Source organism: Taudactylus pleione, unplaced genomic scaffold (genome assembly GCF_031769625.1).
Source record: "Taudactylus pleione unplaced genomic scaffold, aTauple2 ptg000034l, whole genome shotgun sequence".
Lineage (NCBI taxonomy): Eukaryota > Metazoa > Chordata > Amphibia > Anura > Myobatrachidae > Taudactylus > Taudactylus pleione.
Window position 1 is genome coordinate 848,544 of NW_028284436.1, and position 22,859 is coordinate 871,402.

Consider the following 22,859-nt stretch of genomic DNA (forward strand, 5'->3'; position numbering starts at 1 on the left):
AGTAAGAATGTTAATTTGCGGGGTCTGCTTGGACCCCGATAATTGACATAATGAATAGACCCCTATGTTAGCACTGTTCAGAAGATGGGGTGGGTGAAGCATGTGATTATGTGGGGGCTCAGTTTCTAAATAACGGACTGTTCACCCACATTGCATGAACTCTAAATATCAACCTAAATTTTACATCCCATATAAAATTTACACTTCTGACATCATCTCTTATATGTTGCCATTAGATTAGACCTAATTACAGTATCTTACAGGCGTGAGAAGAAATGTCATTGTTACAATGCTTTGAGTCACATTGTCAGTGAGACGTACACTGTCATCCACAGATGCTGCAATCCAGTTTTCTAATGCCACCTTTACCTGGGAGCCGGACACTTCCCCTGCAGTTATAAAGTAAGGTGATAGTAATTGTGTATTATTATTATTATTATTTTCCTTAATTTCTAAGGTGCCACAAAGTTTCTGCAGCCTGAAACTAACAAGGAATGGCATGCTTCCATATGGGACCAGTGGTGAGGCCAGCTTTTGACATGATGACATGAGGAGGCGCAAGCATGGAAAAAATAGATTCCCCAGGCCTAGGTGTTTCCGACCTGCCCCTTACAAGGATCAGACCCACCACATGCCCTCCACCCACTCTATCTCCTGTTTTGTGCCCTCCCTCATGTGTATGTTCAGTATTGTGCCCTCTCCCACTGTATTGAGCTACCCACCCTCTGTATATCCTGTATTGTACAACTTAACTTATTGATCTTGTATTATAAGACGCAGACAGGGCCGAATTAAGGTATGTGGTAGCCCCATGGTAACTAACTATTGGGAGCCCCTACCAATAAAATAGTTAATAAGATATGCTGCTGAGGTTATTAAAAACTAAAAAGTATAATGTGTAAATACCCCCAGGGCCACAAATGTGTTAAACACACTGTAGCGCCCAAGTTACATTATGCCACTCAGATGCCCCGGGCAGTGGTGGAACCGGGGTCAGTGACACCCGGTGTGGTAAATAACCTCTGTCGTGTCCAAAAAAGTGGTGTGGCATCGCCGGAAAACAGTGTCTCCTTCAATACGGGGGCGTGGCTTTGCGGGAAGTCCCCCATTTACATCACTTCGGGGGTGTGCCCAGCATTGCCGGAGATGCTGGGCTGTCCCCAGAGACTGTGCCTGCACTGCCGGCTCCTCCCCAGTGACAGGAGCTGGGTACTGCACGATAATGACAGGAGCTGGGTACAGCACCCAGCTCATTGTCACTGTGGAGCAGCCAGCATCTTGGTGTCACCCCCTGGAAGGGTAACAGCAGGGTGCGCCCCACACCCATCACACACCCCTTGTTATGCTGCAGACCCCAGATCACATATGCCCTACACTGGTGATGTAACTATGTGGGTGGCCCCCTGGGCAATTGCCCCGGCTCTGAGCGTAGGGGTACTTGTTTATTATTATACTTTCACCATGTGAAACCTGGACTCCATCCACCAGGGAGGATTCAATCCTCTTAAACGAGTGGGGTATTGACTGAATCCTCCCTGGAATGGCAGGGGGCAGAGTGATGTTTAAGGTGGTACCCTTAAAATTCACAAGCAACGATACGTGTACAGACCCAGGGCCGCTGGTGACCCCTACAGTATTATTGTCTTTTACATCCAGTATATTCATTGCTATTTAGGTGTACTGCAGCTTCATTACAACATTGCTTTGCTTAACTCTTTTCACCTTTAGGGCCTGATTCAAAGATGGATGCAGCAGCGTCTATTGGCGGTCACCCATCAGCGTCCATAGGCGCAGAAATGCCAATTGGTGCATCTGTAGAGGCACCGTCATTGCAGATTCTCCTTCCAAATATGGCCTCCTATGTGAGCGGTTTGGCATCTGTGTACGCAACCACTTTCACCGGCACGCCTCCGACACTCCCGTCTCTGTGTGCGCGCTAAGACGCCTCCCTGTCACCGGCCAGGAACGCCCACCACATTTTCATTACACTTCTCCCTGCGTGCGCCTGAAATTAGAACTGCGACTCTGCATGGACGCAATGGGGACGCATGCGCACTGCGACTTAAAAAAACATGCTCAGTAGCGATGAAATCCCTCCACCACATCCGATGTCAGCATTACCTCCTGCGCTGAATCAGGCCCTTAATCTCCATGAACCTCTTGTTTTTCTCGCAGCGTTAACCTGGACATTAAGGACGGTCATTTAGTCGCAGTAGTTGGTGGAGTTGGGTCAGGAAAATCTTCCCTTATTTCTGCAATGCTCGGCGAGATGAACCATATAAGCGGGCACATCAATATAAAGGTACAAATCAAGACTGTGCATATGCCATTACCTGTGAGAGATCAGAGAAACCCCCCGGCCATCGCCCACCATTACTTCTGCAAAGCAGAACTATTAACTCCCAGGCTGGGTCCCACTTGATTATAGATAGCGTGCCCTAATAGCGATGTCAGCGATCTGTTGTCCTGATAAGTGTCATGAACATATCTTACAGGGCTCTGTAGCCTACGTTCCTCAGCAGGCCTGGATCCAGAACGCCACTCTGAAAGACAATATCCTGTTTGGGGCAGCTCTGGATGAGACTCGGTACCAGCAAGTTCTAGAGGCGTGCGCGCTGCTCCCGGATTTGGAGATACTGCCTGGGAGGGATCTTTCTGAAATAGGAGAAAAGGTATTTTCCATTTTACAGCAAATGCTAAAAAAAAGTCTAAAATTAAATATATTTTAGCATAGTATTTCATTATCACTTCCGTACAGAACTTTGGTTATGTATTAAGATGTTTTCTGATATAATTACTTCTTTTTTTTGACCCGCTCGCTAGATGCGGCCGCTTGCTCCCAGCGTATGGAAATTTTGCAAAGTGACGTCAAGGCAGGCGATCGCACGGCAAGACATAAGCACGCCCACTTTGTCTTGGCGAGCGATCACTTTGTGTTTACAGATACCCACCAGCCTGTCTTTAGCCACTAGCGTACGTCATCTCCAGAAAGTATATTCAACCATCGGTACATCGGATCTGACTGCAGCGCTTGCGGTTGACTGTACCCTACCGCAAGTACTGTGAGCACTTCAGTGTATTTTTCAACCAGGTGACATGTACTATGACACTGCCTGTTAAATATGCACGCCCCAGAACCGCTGTGGAAACACTCTGGCACGCCTGCGTCCACAACTCCACTCCCCTGTTACTACTGACCTGCCCCTGTTACCACAAACGGCCTCTCCTGTCACTCATTCCACTGGGCTGTCTTTGCTGGAAGAGCGAGCAAAATCTGATCACTCGTACTAGTTTGTGCACGCGCACTGTGAACTACACACATGTGCACATTAGCGAACATCGTCTGCAACGAGCAGCCGCTTGCTAGCGAGCAGGTCTGAATCAGGCCCTTAGTGTTTTGTGCAGAATTCTCCTAACACCAATAAAAAAAAAATAACTAAAACAATAACTTTAATACTTTTTTTAAATTGTTATTATCCTATAGGGCATAAACTTAAGTGGAGGACAGAAGCAGCGTGTGAGCTTGGCCCGCGCAGTGTACCAAGATACAGACATTTACATCCTTGATGACCCGCTCTCGGCTGTGGATGCCCATGTTGGGAAACACATATTTGAGAAGGTGGTTGGCCCAGGTGGATTACTGAAAAACAAGGTGATTGTTTTCTTATCAGTGATAAGATGGCTTTCCTGCAGTCTATAGCTACATTATGTGGTCTAAACCAAACAGTGGAGTAACTAGGGGGGGTCGAGCAGGGCACGTGCCCTGGGTGCCGTAGCAGGCAGGGCAGACTATCCTCAAGTTGCCGTTACATTAATCTAAAATACAGTCAGAGTTGGGATTTGAACCTGTCACTTCATGCTTTACAGTCTGTCACATTACCAATTGAGCCACCTGCTACCACAGTGAAATCCTTTGAATTCTGACTATATCAAGCTACTACACATTCTTACAGGGGTGTAACAAGAAATAGGGGGCCCCATAGCAAAATGTTCATGTCCCCTCTCAATCCGCGCACCCCCCCTTTCCTTGACTTACCTTCTCCGTGGTCGCACTGCACAGGGCAGGCACACCTCCTCTCCTGGTCGGCTCCATCTCTCCTCACTGACTGATGCCTCCTCCCAGTGTCAGTCAATGAGGAGAGCTGGAGGTGGAACTGACCGGGAGGACATGACCACGGAGCAGATAAGTCGAGGAGAGTGGAGTGAGGAGGGTGCGGGGGAGAGTGCGGTGAGAGGGGGTCGCAGACCAAGGCCTGGCATTGTAGGTGCAGGGGGAGGGCCGGGCCCTGGGTCGTTCTGGGCCCCGTAGCAGCCACACCCTCTGCACCTACGGTACTTCCGCCGCATGGCCGGCGGTTCAAATCCCGGCAACGGCAGCCCGACAGAGGAGGAAATCCTGATCATCTTAAAGATAAGTATAAACTAATCTAATTCTACCCCCTAACCCTAACCCTCCTTTAGGGTGCCTAAACCTAACCTCCCCTCCCTGTGCCTAACCCTAATCCCCCCTCTAAGTGCCTAAACCTAACCCCCCCTCCCCGCCGCCTAAACCGAAGTCCCCCGGGGAGGTGCCTAACGCTAACCCTCCCTCCCCCTAGCCTAACCCTAAGTCCCCCCCGGGAACCCCTATATTAACCCCCATTAGCATGCCCCAAGTAGTATGCCCCCAGTAGTAGTGCCCCCATTAACATGCCCCCAGTAGTAGTGCCCCCATTAACATGCACCCAGTAGTGGTATGCCCCCAGTAGTAGTCTGCCCCCCCTTAGCAGGCCCCCAGTAGTAATATGCCCCCCTTAGCAGGCCCCCAGTAGTAATATGCCCCCCAGTAGTAGTATGCCCCCCCTTAGCAGGCCCCCAGTAGTAGTATGCCCCCTTAGCAGGCCCCAAGTAGAAGTAGTGCTCCCCCTTAGCAGGCCCCCAGTAGTAGTATGCCCCCCACTTAGCAGGCCCCCAGTAGTAGTAGTGCCCCACTTAGCAGGTCCCCAGTAGTAGTAGTGCCCCCATTAGCAGGCCTCCAGTAGTAGTATGCCCCCCACTAGCAGGCCCCCAGTAGTAGTAGTGCCCCCCTTAGCAGGCCCCCAGTAGTAGTATGCCCCCCACTAGCAGGCCCCCAGTAGTAGTCCCCCCCCCTTAGCAGGCCCCCACTTAGCAGGCCCCCAGTAGTATGCCCCCCATTAGCAGGCCCCCAGTAGTAGTAGTGCCCCCCTTAGCAGGCCCCCACTTAGCAGGCCCCCAGTAGTAGTATGCCCCCCACTAGCAGGCCCCCAGTAGTAGTGCCCCCCCTTAGCAGGCCCCCACTTAGCAGGCCCCCAGTAGTATGCCCCCCATTAGCAGGCCCCCAGTAGTAGTAGTGCCCCCCTTAGCAGGCCCCCAGTAGTAGTAGTGCCCCCCTTAGCAGGCCCCCACTTAGCAGGCCCCCAGTAGTAGTATGCCCCCACTTAGCAGGCCCCCAGTAGTAGTAGCACCCCCCCTTAGCAGGCCCCCAGTAGTAGTATGCCCCCCACTAGCAGGCCCCCAGTAGTAGTAGTGCCCCCCCTTAGCAGGCCCCCAGTAGTAGTAGCGCCCCCCCTTAGCAGGCCCTCAGTAGTAGTATGCCCCCCATTAGCAGACCCCCAGTAGTAGTATGCCCCCCAGTAATTCCCCCTTACACACACACAAAAAAAAAACTTACCTGAATCCCCGCTCCCGTCGCCGTCCGCTCTGCTCTGCTGTATAACGCGCTGAGGAGGGAGCCGGAAGACGGAGCTCATGAGTGAGCTCCAACCGGATCCCTCCGTACAGCAGCCAATGAGAGTCTGTGTGACTCTCATTGGCTGCTATTACAAACACACAGCTGCCGCTGGCGGCTGTGTGTTTGATCTGTGTAGGGCAGACCGCTATCACAGCGGTCTGCCCTACACTAGAGGAGCCCTGACGTTGGATTCTCTCGCGAGAATCCGACATCAGGAGGCTGCGGCTCGGCCTCGAATGGGGATCCGAGTCAGGTTCCCCATTGTTCGGAGCGGTTCGGATTCCACAGAATCTGAACCGCTCATCTCTAACCATTACGCCTCTGCATTCATATTAATCTAAAATACAGTCATAGATTGGAATAGAAATTAGTACCTTCATACTTTGCAGTCAGTCACCTTACCAATTGCGCCACCTGCTAGTACAGTGAAATCCTGTGAATTCTAACTATATCAAGTTACTATACAATCTTATTAATCTAAAATACAGTCAGGTAGCAACGCCCATTTCTGACACGCACGACGAAGGCGGGGGTATTTTCATTTTGCCCTGGGGACCAAGGCCCTGATTCAGAGCCGGTTGCTCTGACAGAGCGCTCGCTCTGAATCAGGGCCGGGCTATTTTTTTTTTTAGAACGGCCTCCTGGCCGCTCGCAGAGCTGTGGGTGACCACCCACAGCTATAGCGAGCGGCCAGGAAGATGGTCGCGTTGGTCAAGACCATCGCGACCATCGGGCTTGCAATGAGACCCTTGTGGTAGGGTCTCATTGCCGCAAGCCCCAGAGCCGAAATCTCTCCCACTGACATCACTCGTGATGTCAGTGGGGCTGCCCCCAAATGGAGGCGTTCACATGGGAACGCCTCCGTTTGGGCAGCCAATCCCCCGGCCCGCCCACCAAAGGGGCGTGCTGTCACTCAACATCGACAGCACTCCCCCTTTGTTGTGAGACCCGGAGCAACGGAGTGCCCGTCGCTATCCAGGTCTCGCGCATGCGCACGACGGAGCCGGCTCTGTCGTGCGCATGCACACTGGCCCACCATCGACCCGGTTGCGAGCGCACAGCGCTTGCAACCGGGTCTGAATCAGGCCCCAAATACCCTAGTTACGCCTCTCAAACCATACCTATAATACAGCCTGTCATGCATTCGGTGGTGTAACCAGTTCTTAGTGAATTCATTGGCTGCATTTTCATAAACATTGTCTGGGCCCACAAAATGGCTGCTCCCACTGCTTGAAGCCTGAATTTCAAAACACAGCTTACTCAGTGCGTAGGTCCCTATGTACAATCATCTATATTTGGTGTCCACTGATTTTTAGATATGGTATGCATTCTATTGAGAACTTACTTTTTGGGGTCCCACATTAGGGGCACACCAACACATGGGTGCTGAGTGTGAAAACATCTTGAGCACCACTGTCCAAGAAGAAGAACATATACAGGGGAAATGGTCCAAAAATGTGTGGAAAAAGGCCACTTTTTTGGAATTAGCCCCTGCATGTGTAAACTAGGGATGTGCGCCGGACCATTTTTGCCGGATTTGGATTTGGTTCTAATTCGTCGTCCGGCTTTGGATTTGGATTTGCCAAACTGCGGTGACTGGCTTTGGATTTGGATTTTTTTTACAAAAATTGACAAAAAAAGCTAAAATCACATAAATTGGTCTTTTTTTTCTTCCTAGAGTATTATTAACCTCAATAACATTAATTTCCAGTCAATTTAGACCATATCACAGCTTATAATTATGTTTTCAACATTATTGGCCAAAGGTTGCAGTGAGCTGACTGGTTACTAAGCGACAAAGCAGCGGCACAATGACACAGACACCACAGTATAAAGCACATCTATGACACATTGCCACACAGCAGTGGCAGAAATGAAAAGTAGTGCACCCACCCAGTGGGTACGGCCAGCAGAGTCACAGTACTTGTTTACATAGTGGGCTACGGCCCAAAGAGTCACAGTGCACAATCTTATTCACATTACACCGCACATAGGGCCTGATTCACATTACACCATAAAGTAGTGTCTCTTATTTATGTTACGACACACAGTAGTGCCCCTTTTACACAATGCCCACAGTAGTGCCCCTTTTACACAATGCCCACAGTAGCGGTGTCCCTTACACAATGCCCCCAGCAGTGGTGCCCCCTATGCAGTCCCCTTAGTAGTAGGGTCCCCTATACAGTGCCCCCAGTAGTATGCCCCCCATTAGCAGGCCCCCCCAGTAGTATGCCCCCCATTAGCATGCCACCCAGTAGTATGCCCCCCATTAGCAGGCCCCCCCAGTAGTATGCCCCCCATTAGCAGCCCCCCCAGTAGTATGCCCCCCATTAGCAGCCCCCCCAGTAGTATGGCCCCCCCAGTAGTAGGCTGCCCCAGTAGCAGGCCCCCCTCAGTAGTAGGCTGCCCCAGTAGTAGCCCCCCTGTAGTATGGCCCCCCCAGTAGTAGTAAGCCTCCCCAGTAGTATGCCCCCACAGTAGTATGGCCCCCCCAGTAGCAGGCCCCTCAGTAGTATGGCCCCCCCAGTAGTATAGCCCCCCCCAGTAGCAGGCCCCTCAGTAGTATGGACGCCCAGTAGCAGACCCCCCCAGTTGTATAGCCCCCCCCAGTAGCAGACCCCCCCAGTAGTATAGCCCCCCCAGTAGTATAGCCCCCCCAGTAGCAGACCCCCCCCAGTAGCAGACCCCCCCCAGTAGCGCCCCCGGCCCTTGCACAACTTTCACAAGTTAAAAAAAAAAAAAAAAACTTACCTGATTCCCCGCTCCCGCGCCGTCTGCTCTGCTGAGCCTGTCACACACTGCGGAGGGACCCGGAAGACGGAGCTCATGTGTGAGCTCCAGCCGGCTCCCTCCGTGCAGCAGCCAATGAGAGTCTGTGTGACTCTCATTGGCTGCTGTAACAAACACACAGCTGCCGCTGGCGGCTGTGTGTTTGTAGCGCTCTGCCCTACACAATAGGAGACCTGATGTCGGATTCTCTAGTGAGAATCCGACATCAGGCGGCCGCCGTTCGGCCCCGAACGGGGATCCGAGTCAGGCGGTGAACACCCGAACAAGGTTCGGGTGGACTCGGATCCCCAATGTTCGGAGCGGTTCGGATTCCACAGAATCCGAACCGCTCATCTCTAGTGTAAACCCTAATTAGATGGAATAATCGAGAGTAAAGTCAGTTTGCATAATGCATGGGTTCATGCCCTATCTCCTCACAGACCCGAATCCTGGTCACCCACGGTGTCAGTTTCCTGAAGCACACAGATGAGATTGTGGTATTAGTGGATGGCACTGTTACTGAGACCGGCTCTTACAAAACCTTACTGGCAAACAATGGAGCCTTTGCAGAGTTTCTCAGGACTTATGCCAAGCAAGACCACACCCAGGATGTAGAACCTACAGGTAAAAGACTCAGTGAATATATCCAGAGATGTGATATACATTTTTAATATACAGTATATTGTAGTAGTTTAAACTTTTAAATAAATACAAAAAATATATATAAAATGTGGAAACTCAGTGGGCACACAAAGGGGAATAAGCAAAGTGAACAGAGATAAAGTGCCAACCGATTAGCTCCTAGCTGTCACTTTACAGGCTGTGATGTCTATTTACTAAGCATTAGATGGAGATAAAGCTCCTAACTGTCATTTTTCAAACACAGCCTGTGACATGATAGTTAGGAGCTGATTGGCTGGAACTTTATCTCCGTTCACGTTATCTCCATCCAAGGCTTAGTAAATAGACCTCACAGCCTGTAAAGTGACAGCTAGGAGCTGATTGGCTGGAACTTTATATCCGTTCGCGTTATCTCCATCCAAGGCTTAGTAAATAGACCTCTGTGTTTGAAAAATGACAGTTAGGAGCTGATTGTTTGGTACTTTATCTCCGTTCACTTTCTCTCTCCAAGGCTTAGTACATAGACCCCTTGAGAACTTGAAGTCAACAAACCTTTACCTACAGGATGTGTTTAGTAATCTGGGCTCAGTAGGCTGAGGGAGAATGAGTTATACAAATTAATGCCTTAAGTTTGTTAGAACCAGTGTTAATTTAGTGTTAGCCTTAGTCGCTTATTTAAAATTGAACACAGAGTTCGTCGTCATTTTCGTTATTAAAATATTTATATTTTGGTTATTGTTACAATTTAGTCCTCAAAAAAAAATGTAGTCGGTGAATACTTTCAGTCCAAATTTTTGTCGACAAAATGAACACTGCCTCTTACCGAGCTGTCCTTTGTGAATATCTTCATGCATGCCGGCGTATTTATACCTGAGCTTAAATCTGAGCATTTCCCTATCTTGCTTCTCCATTATAGAGTGATGTATGACAAGGACATCACCTGACCCCCACACCATCCCAAAAATCTTAAAATAAAATGTTTGCATGGTCCAGGCGGCAGATTGTAGCTTGTTAGTAACTCAAGGTTTTTCTTTTATACAATTATGTTATTGTGATTCTTTAAAATGATTGGGATCGAGTGTATTCATCTGATTTGCCCAACGTGTGTGTGTTGTAGTGTTACTTGGTGCAGACGAGGAGGAAGATGGTGAAGATCCAGTAGAACAGGCGTCAGAAATTGCAGCAGACATTGTGACAGTGACACTAAAAAGAGAGAACAGCCTGCACATCAGAAAACTCAGCAGGTAATAAGTACTAAGTGACACGCACGCGCACACACACACACGATTCAGAGATGTACACTAACCTGATAGCATACATCTCCGATGTTTGTGAATCTGCGCAGGGGTAGGACCCATTTTGCGCATGTGCAGAACGGGTCCTGCTCACTCACTTGCAGACCCCCCCCCTTGTCAATTATGCAGCAACGTCTGGGGGTGGCGAGCCCGGGGTCTGCGTTGGCGGACGCGGACTTCCTGGTCCCAGCTGTCCATGTCTGTCGGCTAGGCTGAGTAAGTCTCAGCTTATACAGCCAGGCCTGCCGCCAAATCAGTTACCATCGTGACCGATGGTTGCTATGGTGATCCGAGGCAACATCTACAGAAGGATGGCAAATGCAATGAGGGAGGAGTCTATTCCCTATACACACCTCCTGCTACATTTACATTTTGTTAAATGGTATGCCTTGTGGCTAAGAAATACTCCATCTCTGCATCAGGCCCAGTGTACATTACTTTGGCAAATAAAGGCTGTCCTGTGACAGTTTTCTAGTTTCATTACTTGTGAATAACTGAGGACATTCAGTAAATTGCTGTCACGGTAATAAAGTTGAGTTATTCTGTAGATTGCAGCTATAATTGCTCTTTTATTGCTGTCACTTTTATCTTTATACCATATGCATCCTGGTCGGCGTAGCTATGGGTCACATTTAGTGTAGGAGCGGGTTGTCAACAGGCCGACATTAGTATTTATTCCTATTGGTTAAAAATTGTCAATTATTGGCTACGTCGACAACCCGCTTCTTAGTAAATCGACTCCAATGACTTTAGTGGGGAGGTGCGGGTAAATTTACTAACTGTTGGTTGTGGTTCTACTCCAGAACCGACAGGTATAGACGGCTTGGTGCTGTCTAAAAATTGTTTCCAATTTACTAACCGTCGGGTTTCACCTTCAATTGACACCCGATATTGAAGTCAGTCATTTTAGCCTGATGTATTTGCCGTCAGTATTCACCTTTGCTATCAAACGCAACGGCAAATGGCGCTGGCTTCCTGACCAGGTTACAATCCTGATACCTCTAGATAAGTAGCCCTAACCTAACCCCTAACCCTCCCTCCCCTAGTGCCTAAACCTAACCTTCCCCTTCCCACACCCTAAACCTAACCCATAGTTGCCTACCTTTTATAATCTCTTCCCGGGAGAAGCCCGGGTAAGAGAAGCAGCAGGGGGGCGATGGGGGTGGGGCCTAACGATTCGCGTCATTAAGCCCCGCCCCCTCGCGGGAAAACTGCCGCGATTGGGTAAAATTTACATAGGGGGCGGGGCCAAATGCTGTGATTCATGCAGAATCACATCTTAAGCCCCCGCCCCCTTCACGGAGACCCGCGATCGCAGCGGGTATTCTCCTCATTCTGCCCACTTCACTAGGAAGTGGGCAGAATGCGGGAGAAATGCCTACCCTTCCGGGGGTGCGGGGGGTTACCCGAAAAATCGGGAGCCTCCCGCGAAAACCGGGAGGGTAGGCATGTATGACCTAACCCCAGTGTCGGACTGGGGCATGAAGGGCCCACCAGGGAATGCGATAGAAGGGGCCCAAGCTTAAGGGTGTAGCCAACCACCATAGAGGGACTTGGGCAACCATTAGAGAGGACACGCAAAGAACAGGACCCCTTTATAAAGGTGGAGACAGGGGTGTCAGGACCATTCACTTTGATTGGCAGGACGGATAATCTTAGTTTCCATAGAAACAAACCCAGCAAGTTCATCCATTATTCTGATCTACCAAGTTACAGACCCCTAAGTAGGGGGTGGGCCCCTGAGGCAGTGGGGCCCACCGGGGATTTCCCCTATACTCCTGTGGGCCAGTCCAACCTTGCCTAACCCTAACTGTAACCCCCAGTATTTACCTTCAGGATCCCGGTGGTCGAGATGCCAGCATTCTGATAAGTATCGGGATTCCAGAATTGGCATTCTGACTGACAGAATTCCCGCATGTCGGGATTCTGAACGTATCCCGGCTTACACCATCCTGGGATCAGGTCCTCTTCGGTCCATGTAGCATTCACGGTCTTGGCAAAACGAAAAAAACTGCAAACCCGAAGTCGCTGTCCATAGAAAAGAATGGGGATGCACTGATTGGCTCAGAGAGGCAGCTACCACGCTACTGGCCACCCACTTACAGCTGAGGAAGTCACTCTGATGGTTGTACCAATATTCATATGAATGGAAGCTTCAATCTTCACTAGGAACCAGTGACATCATCGTATAAAGGGGTCTATGTACTAAGCCTTGGAGAGGGATAAAGTACCAACCAATCAGCTCCTAACTGTCACTTTACAGACTGTGTTTGAAAAATGACAGGAGCTGATTGGTTGGTACTTTGTCTCTCTCCACTTTATCCCTCTCCAAGGCTTAGTACATAGACCCCAAAGCATCTTATGCCTCAATAATGTTACTACTTCTACGGAGAACTAAGCTGTATGAAGTGTCCCATGGCTCAGTACTGAATGAACTGATAATTTGCACCATACTTTCCTGCTCTTCCGGAAGTTGCAGGAGACTTACCATTTTTCAGGTAGTCCTCTTGCACCCCCGGAAGAGTGGATGGATCTCCTGCATCCTGCCCACGTTCTACAAGTGGGCAGGGTGGGGAGATAATTTTGGGAATTTCGGGTGCATAGGGTGGGGGCGGAGCTAAATTGTGCAAATAGCTTTATTAGTGCCTCCCCCCATCGACCTGCGACTTGTGTCATTTTAGTCTAATGAGCCCGATACCGCCCCGGAAGTGGTCCTGCTGCATCTCTTCTCTGGGTTATACTCCCGTAGAGGAGAAAGTAAAGTAGGCAAGGCTTTCTCATGAACATGGCTGCCTCTGTATGCATTTGGGTAATGTTAAATCCTGAGAGTATATATAATTATAGATTTCCTAAAACTTCTAAATAGGAAAAGTGAAGGTGTTGCCGACCAATAAGCTTGTAGCTATCTCTTTTCTGTCCCACTCAAGAAAATGATAGCTACAATCTGATTGGTTGTTACAAGCAACACCTCCACTATTACTTTTTAGATATTTTAGCCAATTTACAGTACCACCTAATAATTATTTATCTGGGAAGGGCGGGCATTCTTACGCCTGTTGGTGACAAAGTGTTTGGGTCTCTTTTATGCTCGTATGTCAGGACCACAGGCGTAGGTCTTGTGGGTGCAGGGGGTGTGGCTGCTACGGGGCCTGACTAGTCCTCCCAGAGCCTGCTTCTCCACCTGCCCCCAATCACGCTGCACCATGCCTGGGTCAATCCTCCCAGCATCAGAGACACGGACCGCGCAGGGCAGCTCCCTCCTCACAGAGTCAGAGGGCCACATTTATCAATGAGTTTTATCACTAACAACCTCTCCCTTTCGGCGACTTTTCTGAGGTAATTGGCTGTGTCAGCTGCTTCAGTCAGGGCGGAAGTCCTGTCCGACGCGGTCAGCATCCATCTCTGGGCCTCATTTCTCAATGCGTTTCATTATTCACAACGAGTGATAAAAGTCGGTGCATGTGATAAATGGTGCTCCAGCCAATCAGCTCTCACCTATAATTTTTCAAACAGATGACAGTTGGGAGTTGATTGGCTGGAGCACCATTTATCATACACAACGCGTTTTGTCATTGGTTGTGAATGCTAAAACTCGTTGATAATGAGGCCCAGACACTGATGCCAAATGCGCCGGGACGGGACTGTCACCCTGACTGCAGCAGATGACCTAGCCGATCACCTCAGAAAAGCTGCTGAAAGGGAGAAGTTGTGAATGCTAAAAGTCGTTGATAAATGAGGCCCAGACACTGATGCCGACTGCGCCGGGACAGGACTGTTGCTCTGAGTGCAACAGACGACCTAGCCGATCACCTCAGCGAAGCCGCCGAAAGAGAGAGGTAAGTGATCAGCGCCCGCCTGCCTGCCATCAGGGCAGACTTCAGAAGAGCTGGCATTGGGAGGTGGGCCCGGCCGGGAGGTATGCTGTGGAGAAAGATTACTCTCTAGCGGGAGAAGTGTGAGACCCCAGAAAATGTGCTGGGCTTCTTGCAGGTTGTCCTGGTTCCTGACATAAATGCATCTCTTTCAGTATGAATGGCTCTTTAAGGAGGTCACTCAAGGACGTAGCGAAGAACAAGGGGGAAGATGCCCAGAAAGTGACCAAAGGCCAGCAGCTTATTGAGAAGGAGACCATAGAGACAGGAAAGGTATGAAATCCAGGAGGGCCTCACATCCTTCCACCCCATACCATGAATACTCTCATTATTACTTACCACCCGATGCCATTGGGAGCTGGCATTTATAAATCATGCTTGTTGCAGGGCTGCATACACATACAGATGTGTCCTCTTGCTTCTTTGGTGCTTTCGTGGCAAATCACGCAACGCATGGCGGCTGCGTTCGCACCAGAGACTCCGTAGGATTGGATGGTGCGAATACAGCGTTCAGCATGGCGTAGCTTATCAAACGCGGCTGATCGCATGACGCGATGTGTGCGCATGTTTGTAGCGCGATTGGCAAAGATGCAAGAGGACACATCTGTATGCGACTACACATAACTAAGCGTGAATGAACCAAAATAGATCTTCTAGCGCTGCGTCCGATTATCCTTTACGCGCTTTCATCTAAAACCTGTGTTCTGATTATGCTGTTAATGCATTAGCTGCAACAGTCTTCTGGAAATTGTATTTCTACAACAGCTGTAGATTCATGAATTACCTAAATCCACTTTAAATGAATATAATACATTAATGGAAAACAAATAGGCTTATTTTGGAAACAGGAAAATGCCAGGTCTTTTTATTAAATGAGTTGTTATTTTCCACCATTTATCCTCATGTACCAAATGCATATATCATATGGATTGTAAGCTTGTAGCCCACAATTGTCCTATTACTGTTTTTTCCAAACCTTCAAACGTTTGCTGATCACCCACGTACCCTCCATAAACTATCACATCCCCTCTATACAGTTATCACATAACTTTACATATGTTCTCTATCTTCACTTTCACATCCCTCTGACCCCAGGCCAGCATTGCTGTGTGACTGCACAGCCCACCAAGAACCTCTGCAATCTGGCTTGGACAGCATGCAATTGGTAGCACCTATCCTCGGGGGCGCTGAGAGAGGAGGGGGGAGCGAGTACTATTTACCCGGGCTTGCTAGAGGGGCCCGGCGCCGCTCCCCCCCCCTCCATCCCTCATTCCTCCCACCCACACAACAGCCCAGCACACGCAGCAGTCTCCTATGCCTGTTGGGCGGTGCGATCACACTGATTACACCCCCCTCTGGATTTGCACCGGACTGAGGGGCTCACAGCGCCCCCCCCTCCCCAGCGCGCAGCAGCGGCGCTGCAAAAGGGTTTTTTAAGCTCGAGGGGGCGTGGCCATGCCACCTGCGATTAAGTCACGCCTCCTTCACCTGGGCCGACCCGGGCTCTTTGCACCCCTGCCTATCCTTGTGTATCAATGCCGATTTCCCTATAGAGTGTAAGCTTGCGAGCAGGGCCCTCTTACCTCTACAGTATGTCCGTCTGTTATTAACCAGTCTTGTTCAAATACTGTCTTACAATTTGTTCCCAATTGTAAAGTGCAATGGAATATTCTGGTGCTACATAAGTAACTTTTAGTAAATAATACATTTACCATTGTCCTTTTTCTGCTCTTGCAGGTGAAATTCTCTCTGTACCTGAAGTACCTCCGCGCAGTCGGTTGGGGCTACACCTTCTGGATATCTCTGACCTATGTCCTGCAGAACGTCGCCTTTGTTGGACAGAACATTTGGTTGAGTGACTGGACGAAAGACGCTGAGACGTATTCTAATAAGACCTATCCAACATCACAGAGGGACATGAGAGTGGGGATATTTGGAGTTCTGGGGGTGGCACAAGGTAATTTATAGGACAGTTTTGCTCAACCCATTCAATTATATTCTGAATGATATATTATTTCTCTATGTTTCATGGTAATATCTTAAATGGCTCTTGGTTAAACATATATGGGATCTGTGCGCTAAAACAATTTTCCCATGCTCCACCTTTGCTTTCCTATGCACGCAGGCCATGGTGGTGTGACTGAGTGGACCAATAGGAAGCTGCAAGAAGAGAGCTTGCCACATCCTATTGGTCAATGAGGTCACAGCCCCCATCTGGCAGACATCTTTGGCTGGCTAGCCCATTTTGTTTTTCAACATATTTTTATTGATGTGATATGATATGGCAACATTCATTAATGGTCATAATGGCAACAGCTTAGCATGTCAACATTGATCATGTAGACACTATTGAAATGTCGCTGCAGTCCACAGGGTGCCATTCCAGGTACTCTGCTAAACCAGTTGCAGGGGCCATGGGGCATTGACAGTGCCATCCCCGGGGCCCTGCTCCCTGGGCAACGGCACCACCTACACACCCCTCCCTACAGCCCTGGCGCCTGTCCTTTTGGCGGGAGTCCTGTATCCAATGATCATTCCTAAGCAGGAGGAGCAGTTCAGTTAAACTTTAAAGTTAGACCGGAAGTGCTCCTTTAAAAATACAGATTTTCTGGGTCTCACCATATGATAACAGTGAATATATGTATCCAATAATTTTTTTTATCTGGAGGAGATCCTGAAAACCTGCACAGTTGGGGTATTGGATGCGAGCAGTGACTTTCTGGCATAAATGCCCATGTCCTGCTATTTATCCCCTTATTGTACCATCCTCTGGCAAATTGTATTGCTGGTAATAAATGGGTGATTTGTGTACTTTCTAGGCTTCTTCGTGTTTCTTGGGGCCTTTCTGGTGGCTGCCGGTACAGTCGGCGCTTCGAGGCTACTTCATACGCAGCTCCTGCGCAATATCCTGCACACTCCGATGACTTTCTTTGACACCACCCCAACTGGGCGCATTGTGAACAGGTTTGCCAAGGTTAGTCCACGACACAATATATAACACAATGTAGGAAAGACTCAGGCAGACCAAGAGGCCGCCAGGAGTAGTGTAACACAAAAAGTGACACTGTATACCAGAGTCAGCAAAAACTTTTGCCTATATATAACGGTGTGGTGGCTACACATACAGACTACTGGAAATACCAGGAGATTACTTGAATAACTTTAAAAACACAAGGGGCTCATTCTGAGGCTTTATGCTAATACAGCTATAAGCCCTTCCCTGGTGTACAGCCTTGCGTCTGACTGCGCAAGCACTGGGGCGCCCACTTTGTGCCATCTTTAGATGCTGAAATCCCGCTTGGTGCATCCTCCTGACACAACCATCGGAGGCACCACCGAAAATTGCATCAGCCTCATGGTACATCTCCGTGCTTCTGAGTAGCCACCTCCGAGGCACGGTCCAGGAAATTAGGAACGCCTAATACATTTTCACTACATTTTTGAGACCCCGCATCTGGATCCGTACTGCCATTCTGTACAGACACACTATGGGATGCTTGTGTGACTTTTTACCGATTTAGACATGTACACAGTTGAAAAACATTGCCCGTTAGCGTGAATTTTGGCATTGCATGCAACTCAGAATAAGGCCCAAGAAGGGGAAAGCAAAAACTCATATGATGTTATAAAAAATTATAACATGCTTTAATGCTTAAAATTGCCAGCAAAGATGGATTCCATGGTGTAAGACAAGCCCGCTGTCATGGCATCCGGGTTTTAGGAGGAACATTACTTCTCATACTGCAGATTACACAGATTGTAGAAGTTATCTTGGAGTTCTGTGACCCGTATAAAGGAACTTGGTTTTCCTTGTGTCTATTTAGATTCTGGACTCTGAAGTTACTTTTAATGTCTGTATTATTTATACTAGATCCATGTTTCTCAAACTCTGGGCCTGATTCAGACCCGCTCACGAGCGGGACGATGTTTGGCCACTGTGCAAGCGCACGCCAGAGCCGGCTCCGACATGCGCATGCGCGAGACCCGGCTAGCGACGGGCGCTCCATCGCTCCAGGTCTCGCACCAAAAGGGGTCGGCTCGACAGCTCGCACCGTTTTGGAGGCGGGCAGGGGGGGTGGCTGGACAAACGGAGGTGTTCCCGACGGAACGCCTGCCGTTTGGGGGCGGCCCCACTGACATCACGAGTGATGTCAGTGGAGAGCTTCCGGCTCCATTAAGAGCCAGAAGCTCACTGGGGCTTGCGGGAACGAGACCCTACTGCAAGGGTCTCGTCGCAAGCCACAGCTATGCGAGCGGCCCGGAGGCCGCACCAAAAAAAAACAAAAAAAAAACGCCCTGATTCAGAGCGTCCGGCTCTGAATCAGGCCCTCTGTCCTCGAGACCCCTGACAGTTTATGTTTTTCAGAGCACCAGCTATGTGGTCTGGAATACGTGATTCTTAGGATCGAGTTTGAGAAACACTGCGGGTAAATTATTCCCTATGAGTTTAATGGACCAAAAGGTTCATTTAAAGCCAACAGCATAGGCTAAAGAAAATTAGAAAACTAAATGTGTATTACACAGTATAGATGGATGTGTTTTTGGAAAAAAATAGTATTTTTAAATCCAGAAACATACAGGACAGTAAGTTAGATAAGTGGTTTCCAGTCTGTTGGGTTATTGCTCCAAATGGAGTTCCAGAATTTAATTTGTGGTACCTTGATTGTAAGATGTGTAATATATTAAAATCTGCCTCTTTTCAGTTCCCAAAACTATGATTCCGACCAACACTTGGGATCCTAGATTAAACAAATATACAGGGTTGTTAAAATGAAAGCATTCATGTTACTTAAGCTGGCCACACACAGCGATATTTTACCCGATCTGGCCGATTCCGACACATTGGAACGACAGACCGTGTAAAATATGGCCAAATCCTGAGTCCCCACTCACGATCACGATGCGATGCGCGTCCCCGCTGGTCGTACATTGCATCGTCAGATCTGCCGTGCAATAGGGAAGATCTGACAATCTAAGAGGCGATGCACTGTGAAAGTCTGGATGCAGAAGAGATCGTATGAAGATTGGACACTAAATCGTGTGGAGATCATGTGCAGAGCTACCGGGGAGAGTTTCAAGGGAAATCGTACACATCGGCTGATCGTGTGCAGATCGCTATGTGTGTGGGCACCATTAGAGTACTCTGGAGCAAGTCTGAAGCTCACAGTGAAGTGAAAGCAGGTACTTTAGAGGATGATCTAGCCATTTATTGAAAAACAAAAGTGATTAGTTATAAATTTTGCCACCAGGTAGTGATAGTTATTCCATGAAGAGCGCTACAATTTGTAAGGGAGCACTCTACCATATAATGGGTCATCAACTGCTACTTTCAGAGATCTTTGCCACCCTGATTACAGGGAAGAATGTGTTACCCTGTCAGATCTGAAAGATTGCATTCAATGTCCTGTGTTGGCAGGGGTGTATCTAGGGGTCTGAGCGCCCCTGGAAAACTAAGGGATTGGCGCCCCCCTCCAATGATTGCTCCCGCTGGATATAAAACAACACACACTGATTCATTGCCCCCACAGCCAGAAGATAAGTAAAAACAAACATTAATTCCCTTCAGCCCCCTACAGAAGACTGAGTAATCTCACTTGCTGGGCTGTCACAGATAGCTGCAGAGCTAATTGCATGAGACCAGTCTCCAGTCGCTTCAGATAGTCCAGACCAGTGAGCGTCTCCCTCCAGAGAGTCCAGACTAGGCCAGTGGATTTGAACTTGGTCCCACTTCCTTCCTCAGCCCCCCATCACCTTCCTCAGCCCACAGCAACATCACCTTCCTCAGCCCACAGCCACATCACTCGCCTTCCTCAGCTAGGCCCCCAGCCCCATCACCTTCCTCAGCACACAGCCACATCAACTTCCTCAGCCCACAGCCACATCACCTTCCTCAGCCAGCCCACAGCCCCATCACCTTCCTCAGCACACAGCCACATCACCTTCCTCAGCACACAGCCCCATCACCTTCCTCAGCATACAGCCACATCAACTTCCTCAGCCCACAGCCACATCACTCACCTTCCTCAGCCAGCCCACAGCCCCATCACCTTCCTCAGCACACAGCCCCATCACTCACCTTCCTCAGCCCACAGCCCCATCGCTCACCTTCCTCAGCCCACAGCCACATCACTCACCTTCCTCAGCCAGCCCCATCACTCACCTTCCTCAGCACACAGCCCCATCACTCACCTTCCTCAGCCCACAGCCACATCACCTTCCTCAGCCAGCCCCATCACTCACCTTCCTCAGCACACAGCCCCATCACTCACCTTCCACAGCCAGCCCACAGCCCCATCACCTTCCTCAGCCCACAGCCACATCACTCGCCTTCCTCAGCTAGCCCCCCAGCCCCATCACCTTCCTCAGCACACAGCCCCATCACCTTCCTCAGCACACAGCCACATCACTCACCTTCCTCAGCCAGCCCACAGCCACATCACCTTCCTCAGCACACAGCCACATCACCTTCCTCAGCACACAGCCACATCACTCGCCTTCCTCAGTTAGCCCCCCAGCCCCATCGCCTTCCTCAGCACACAGCCACATCACCTTCCTCAGCCAGCCCCATCACTCACCTTCCTCAGCACACAGCCCCATCACCTTCCTCAGCACACAGCCACATCACTCACCTTCCTCAGCTAGCCCCCCAGCCCCATCACCTTCCTCAGCACAAAGCCCCATCACTCGCCTTCCTCAGCTAGCCCCCCAGCCCCATCACCTTCCTCAGCACACAGCCCCATCACCTTCCTCAGCCAGCCCCCAGCCTCATCACCTTCCTCAGCCCACAGCCACATCACCTTCCTCAGCCAGCCCCCAGCCTCATCTTCTTCCTCAACCCACAGCCACATCACCTTCCTCAGCCCACAGCCACATCACCTTCCTCAGCCAGCCCCCAGCCTCATCACCTTCCTCAGCCCCCAGCCTCATCACCTTCCTCAGCCCACAGCCACATCACCTTCCTCAGCCAGCCCCCAGCCTCATCACCTTCCTCAGCCCCCAGCCTCATCACCTTCCTCAGCCCACAGCCACATCACCTTCCTCAGCCCACAGCCACATCACCTTCCTCAGCCAGCCCCCAACCTCATCACCTTCCTCAGCACACAGCCACATCACCTCCCTCAGTCAGCCCCATCACCTTCCTCAGCCAGCCCCATCACCTTCCTCAGCCAGCCCCATCACCTACCTCAGTCCACAGCCACATCACCTTCCTCAGCCAGCCCCCATCACCACATCACAGACAGATCCCAACTTCCCCGGCCCAAGTCCTCACACTGCTGTACACTCCTCCTGCCTGCTCAGTCCTAAACCCCGCAGGTCCAGGCCAATGGAGTAAGCAGGGCAGCATGTGCCCTGACCGCTCCCTGACCCCTCTGTGAAGGGCATCTAGATGCATCCATTCTGGCTGGACCAAAATTGCAATATACAGTCAGGTGCATAAATATTGGGACATTGACAGAATTTTCATATTTTGGCCTCTATTCACCACCACAATGGCTTTGAAATGAAACAAACAAGATGTGCTTTAACTGCAGACTTTCAGATTTAATTTGAGGGTAATTACATCCAAATCAGGTGCAATCAGTGCAATTACTGTTTGAGTTTGAACCTCTCTGAAATGTATCACGCTGTGCTTCCAGGACATCTTTACTGTGGACGAGACCATCCCAATGTCGTTCCGGAGCTGGATTAACTGTGTATTGGGGGTGATCAGCACCCTGTTTTTGATCTGCATAGCCACTCCTATCTTTGCTGCCGTCATCATACCACTGGCCATTTTCTATTACTTTGTTCAGGTAAGCTTGACCTGTCTTTCTTCATTGTCAACCTACAGATGTATTTTAAACGTATCATTAAAGGTGAGCAGTTCAGATTCGGATAAACTGACGGAACCGTATTTTAGGGTACCGAGTTGAACCACATCACAGCTCGGTTTGGTGCGTCAAATCCAGATCTGAAAATTAGGCAGAGCAGAATTTTCCTGCATATTTGGGATCACTTATCATACAGTCGGGGTATCCACCGGGCACTGGGTTACTAGACAGTGCAGCCCCTAATCTTTTCTCACTAGCTATTAGGCATTTAAGGGTCTTTTAAGAAAACCTCAAACAATGAAAACAGCTATTTCCACATTGCAGTTTTAGAAGAGCCTAAAGAAGGATATATTGAACATATCTCATGCTTCAGACAAACTAAAGCTGCAGAACTAAGTCCCACATTATTATCATCAATGGGGACTGCTGTCTGGGTCAATTTACCAAGCTCTCAAATGCTTAAACGAGTATTATATCCAGCAATATGGAGTCCAAGATCGCAATTAATTTGCCAGAATTTGCAGCGAGTTTACCAAATTGGAGTCTATTAAGGTTCCGCCTTAATGCTGTATATCATAACAAGTGATTCTAACTCTATGAATACCATCACTGTATAACAGGGATATAGTCAGCATCCCGACAGTTAGGATGCTGATGGTCAGAATCCCGACAGATTGAGGAGGTAAATTTTAGGGTCATGGGGAGATTTAGGGTTAGGGCAAGGGTTAGGGTTAGGCTGGGGGAGGGATGGGTTAGGCTG

General features: G+C 49.4%; 1 protein-coding gene across 1 annotated transcript in view; it reads left to right on the forward strand.

Annotated features, from left to right (window-relative positions):
- Positions 1 to 22,859, forward strand: part of ABCC2 (ATP binding cassette subfamily C member 2) — a 157,283-nt gene that overhangs the window by 93,406 nt on the left and 41,018 nt on the right. The window contains exons 15-24 of the mRNA XM_088452208.1: positions 336 to 402; positions 2,176 to 2,302; positions 2,496 to 2,672; positions 3,485 to 3,652; positions 8,941 to 9,124; positions 10,239 to 10,365; positions 14,444 to 14,561; positions 16,026 to 16,245; positions 17,108 to 17,262; positions 21,926 to 22,081. Coding sequence (XP_088308334.1) covers positions 336 to 402; positions 2,176 to 2,302; positions 2,496 to 2,672; positions 3,485 to 3,652; positions 8,941 to 9,124; positions 10,239 to 10,365; positions 14,444 to 14,561; positions 16,026 to 16,245; positions 17,108 to 17,262; positions 21,926 to 22,081 — 1,499 coding nt within the window. The remainder of the gene's footprint in view (positions 1 to 335; positions 403 to 2,175; positions 2,303 to 2,495; positions 2,673 to 3,484; positions 3,653 to 8,940; positions 9,125 to 10,238; positions 10,366 to 14,443; positions 14,562 to 16,025; positions 16,246 to 17,107; positions 17,263 to 21,925; positions 22,082 to 22,859) is intronic.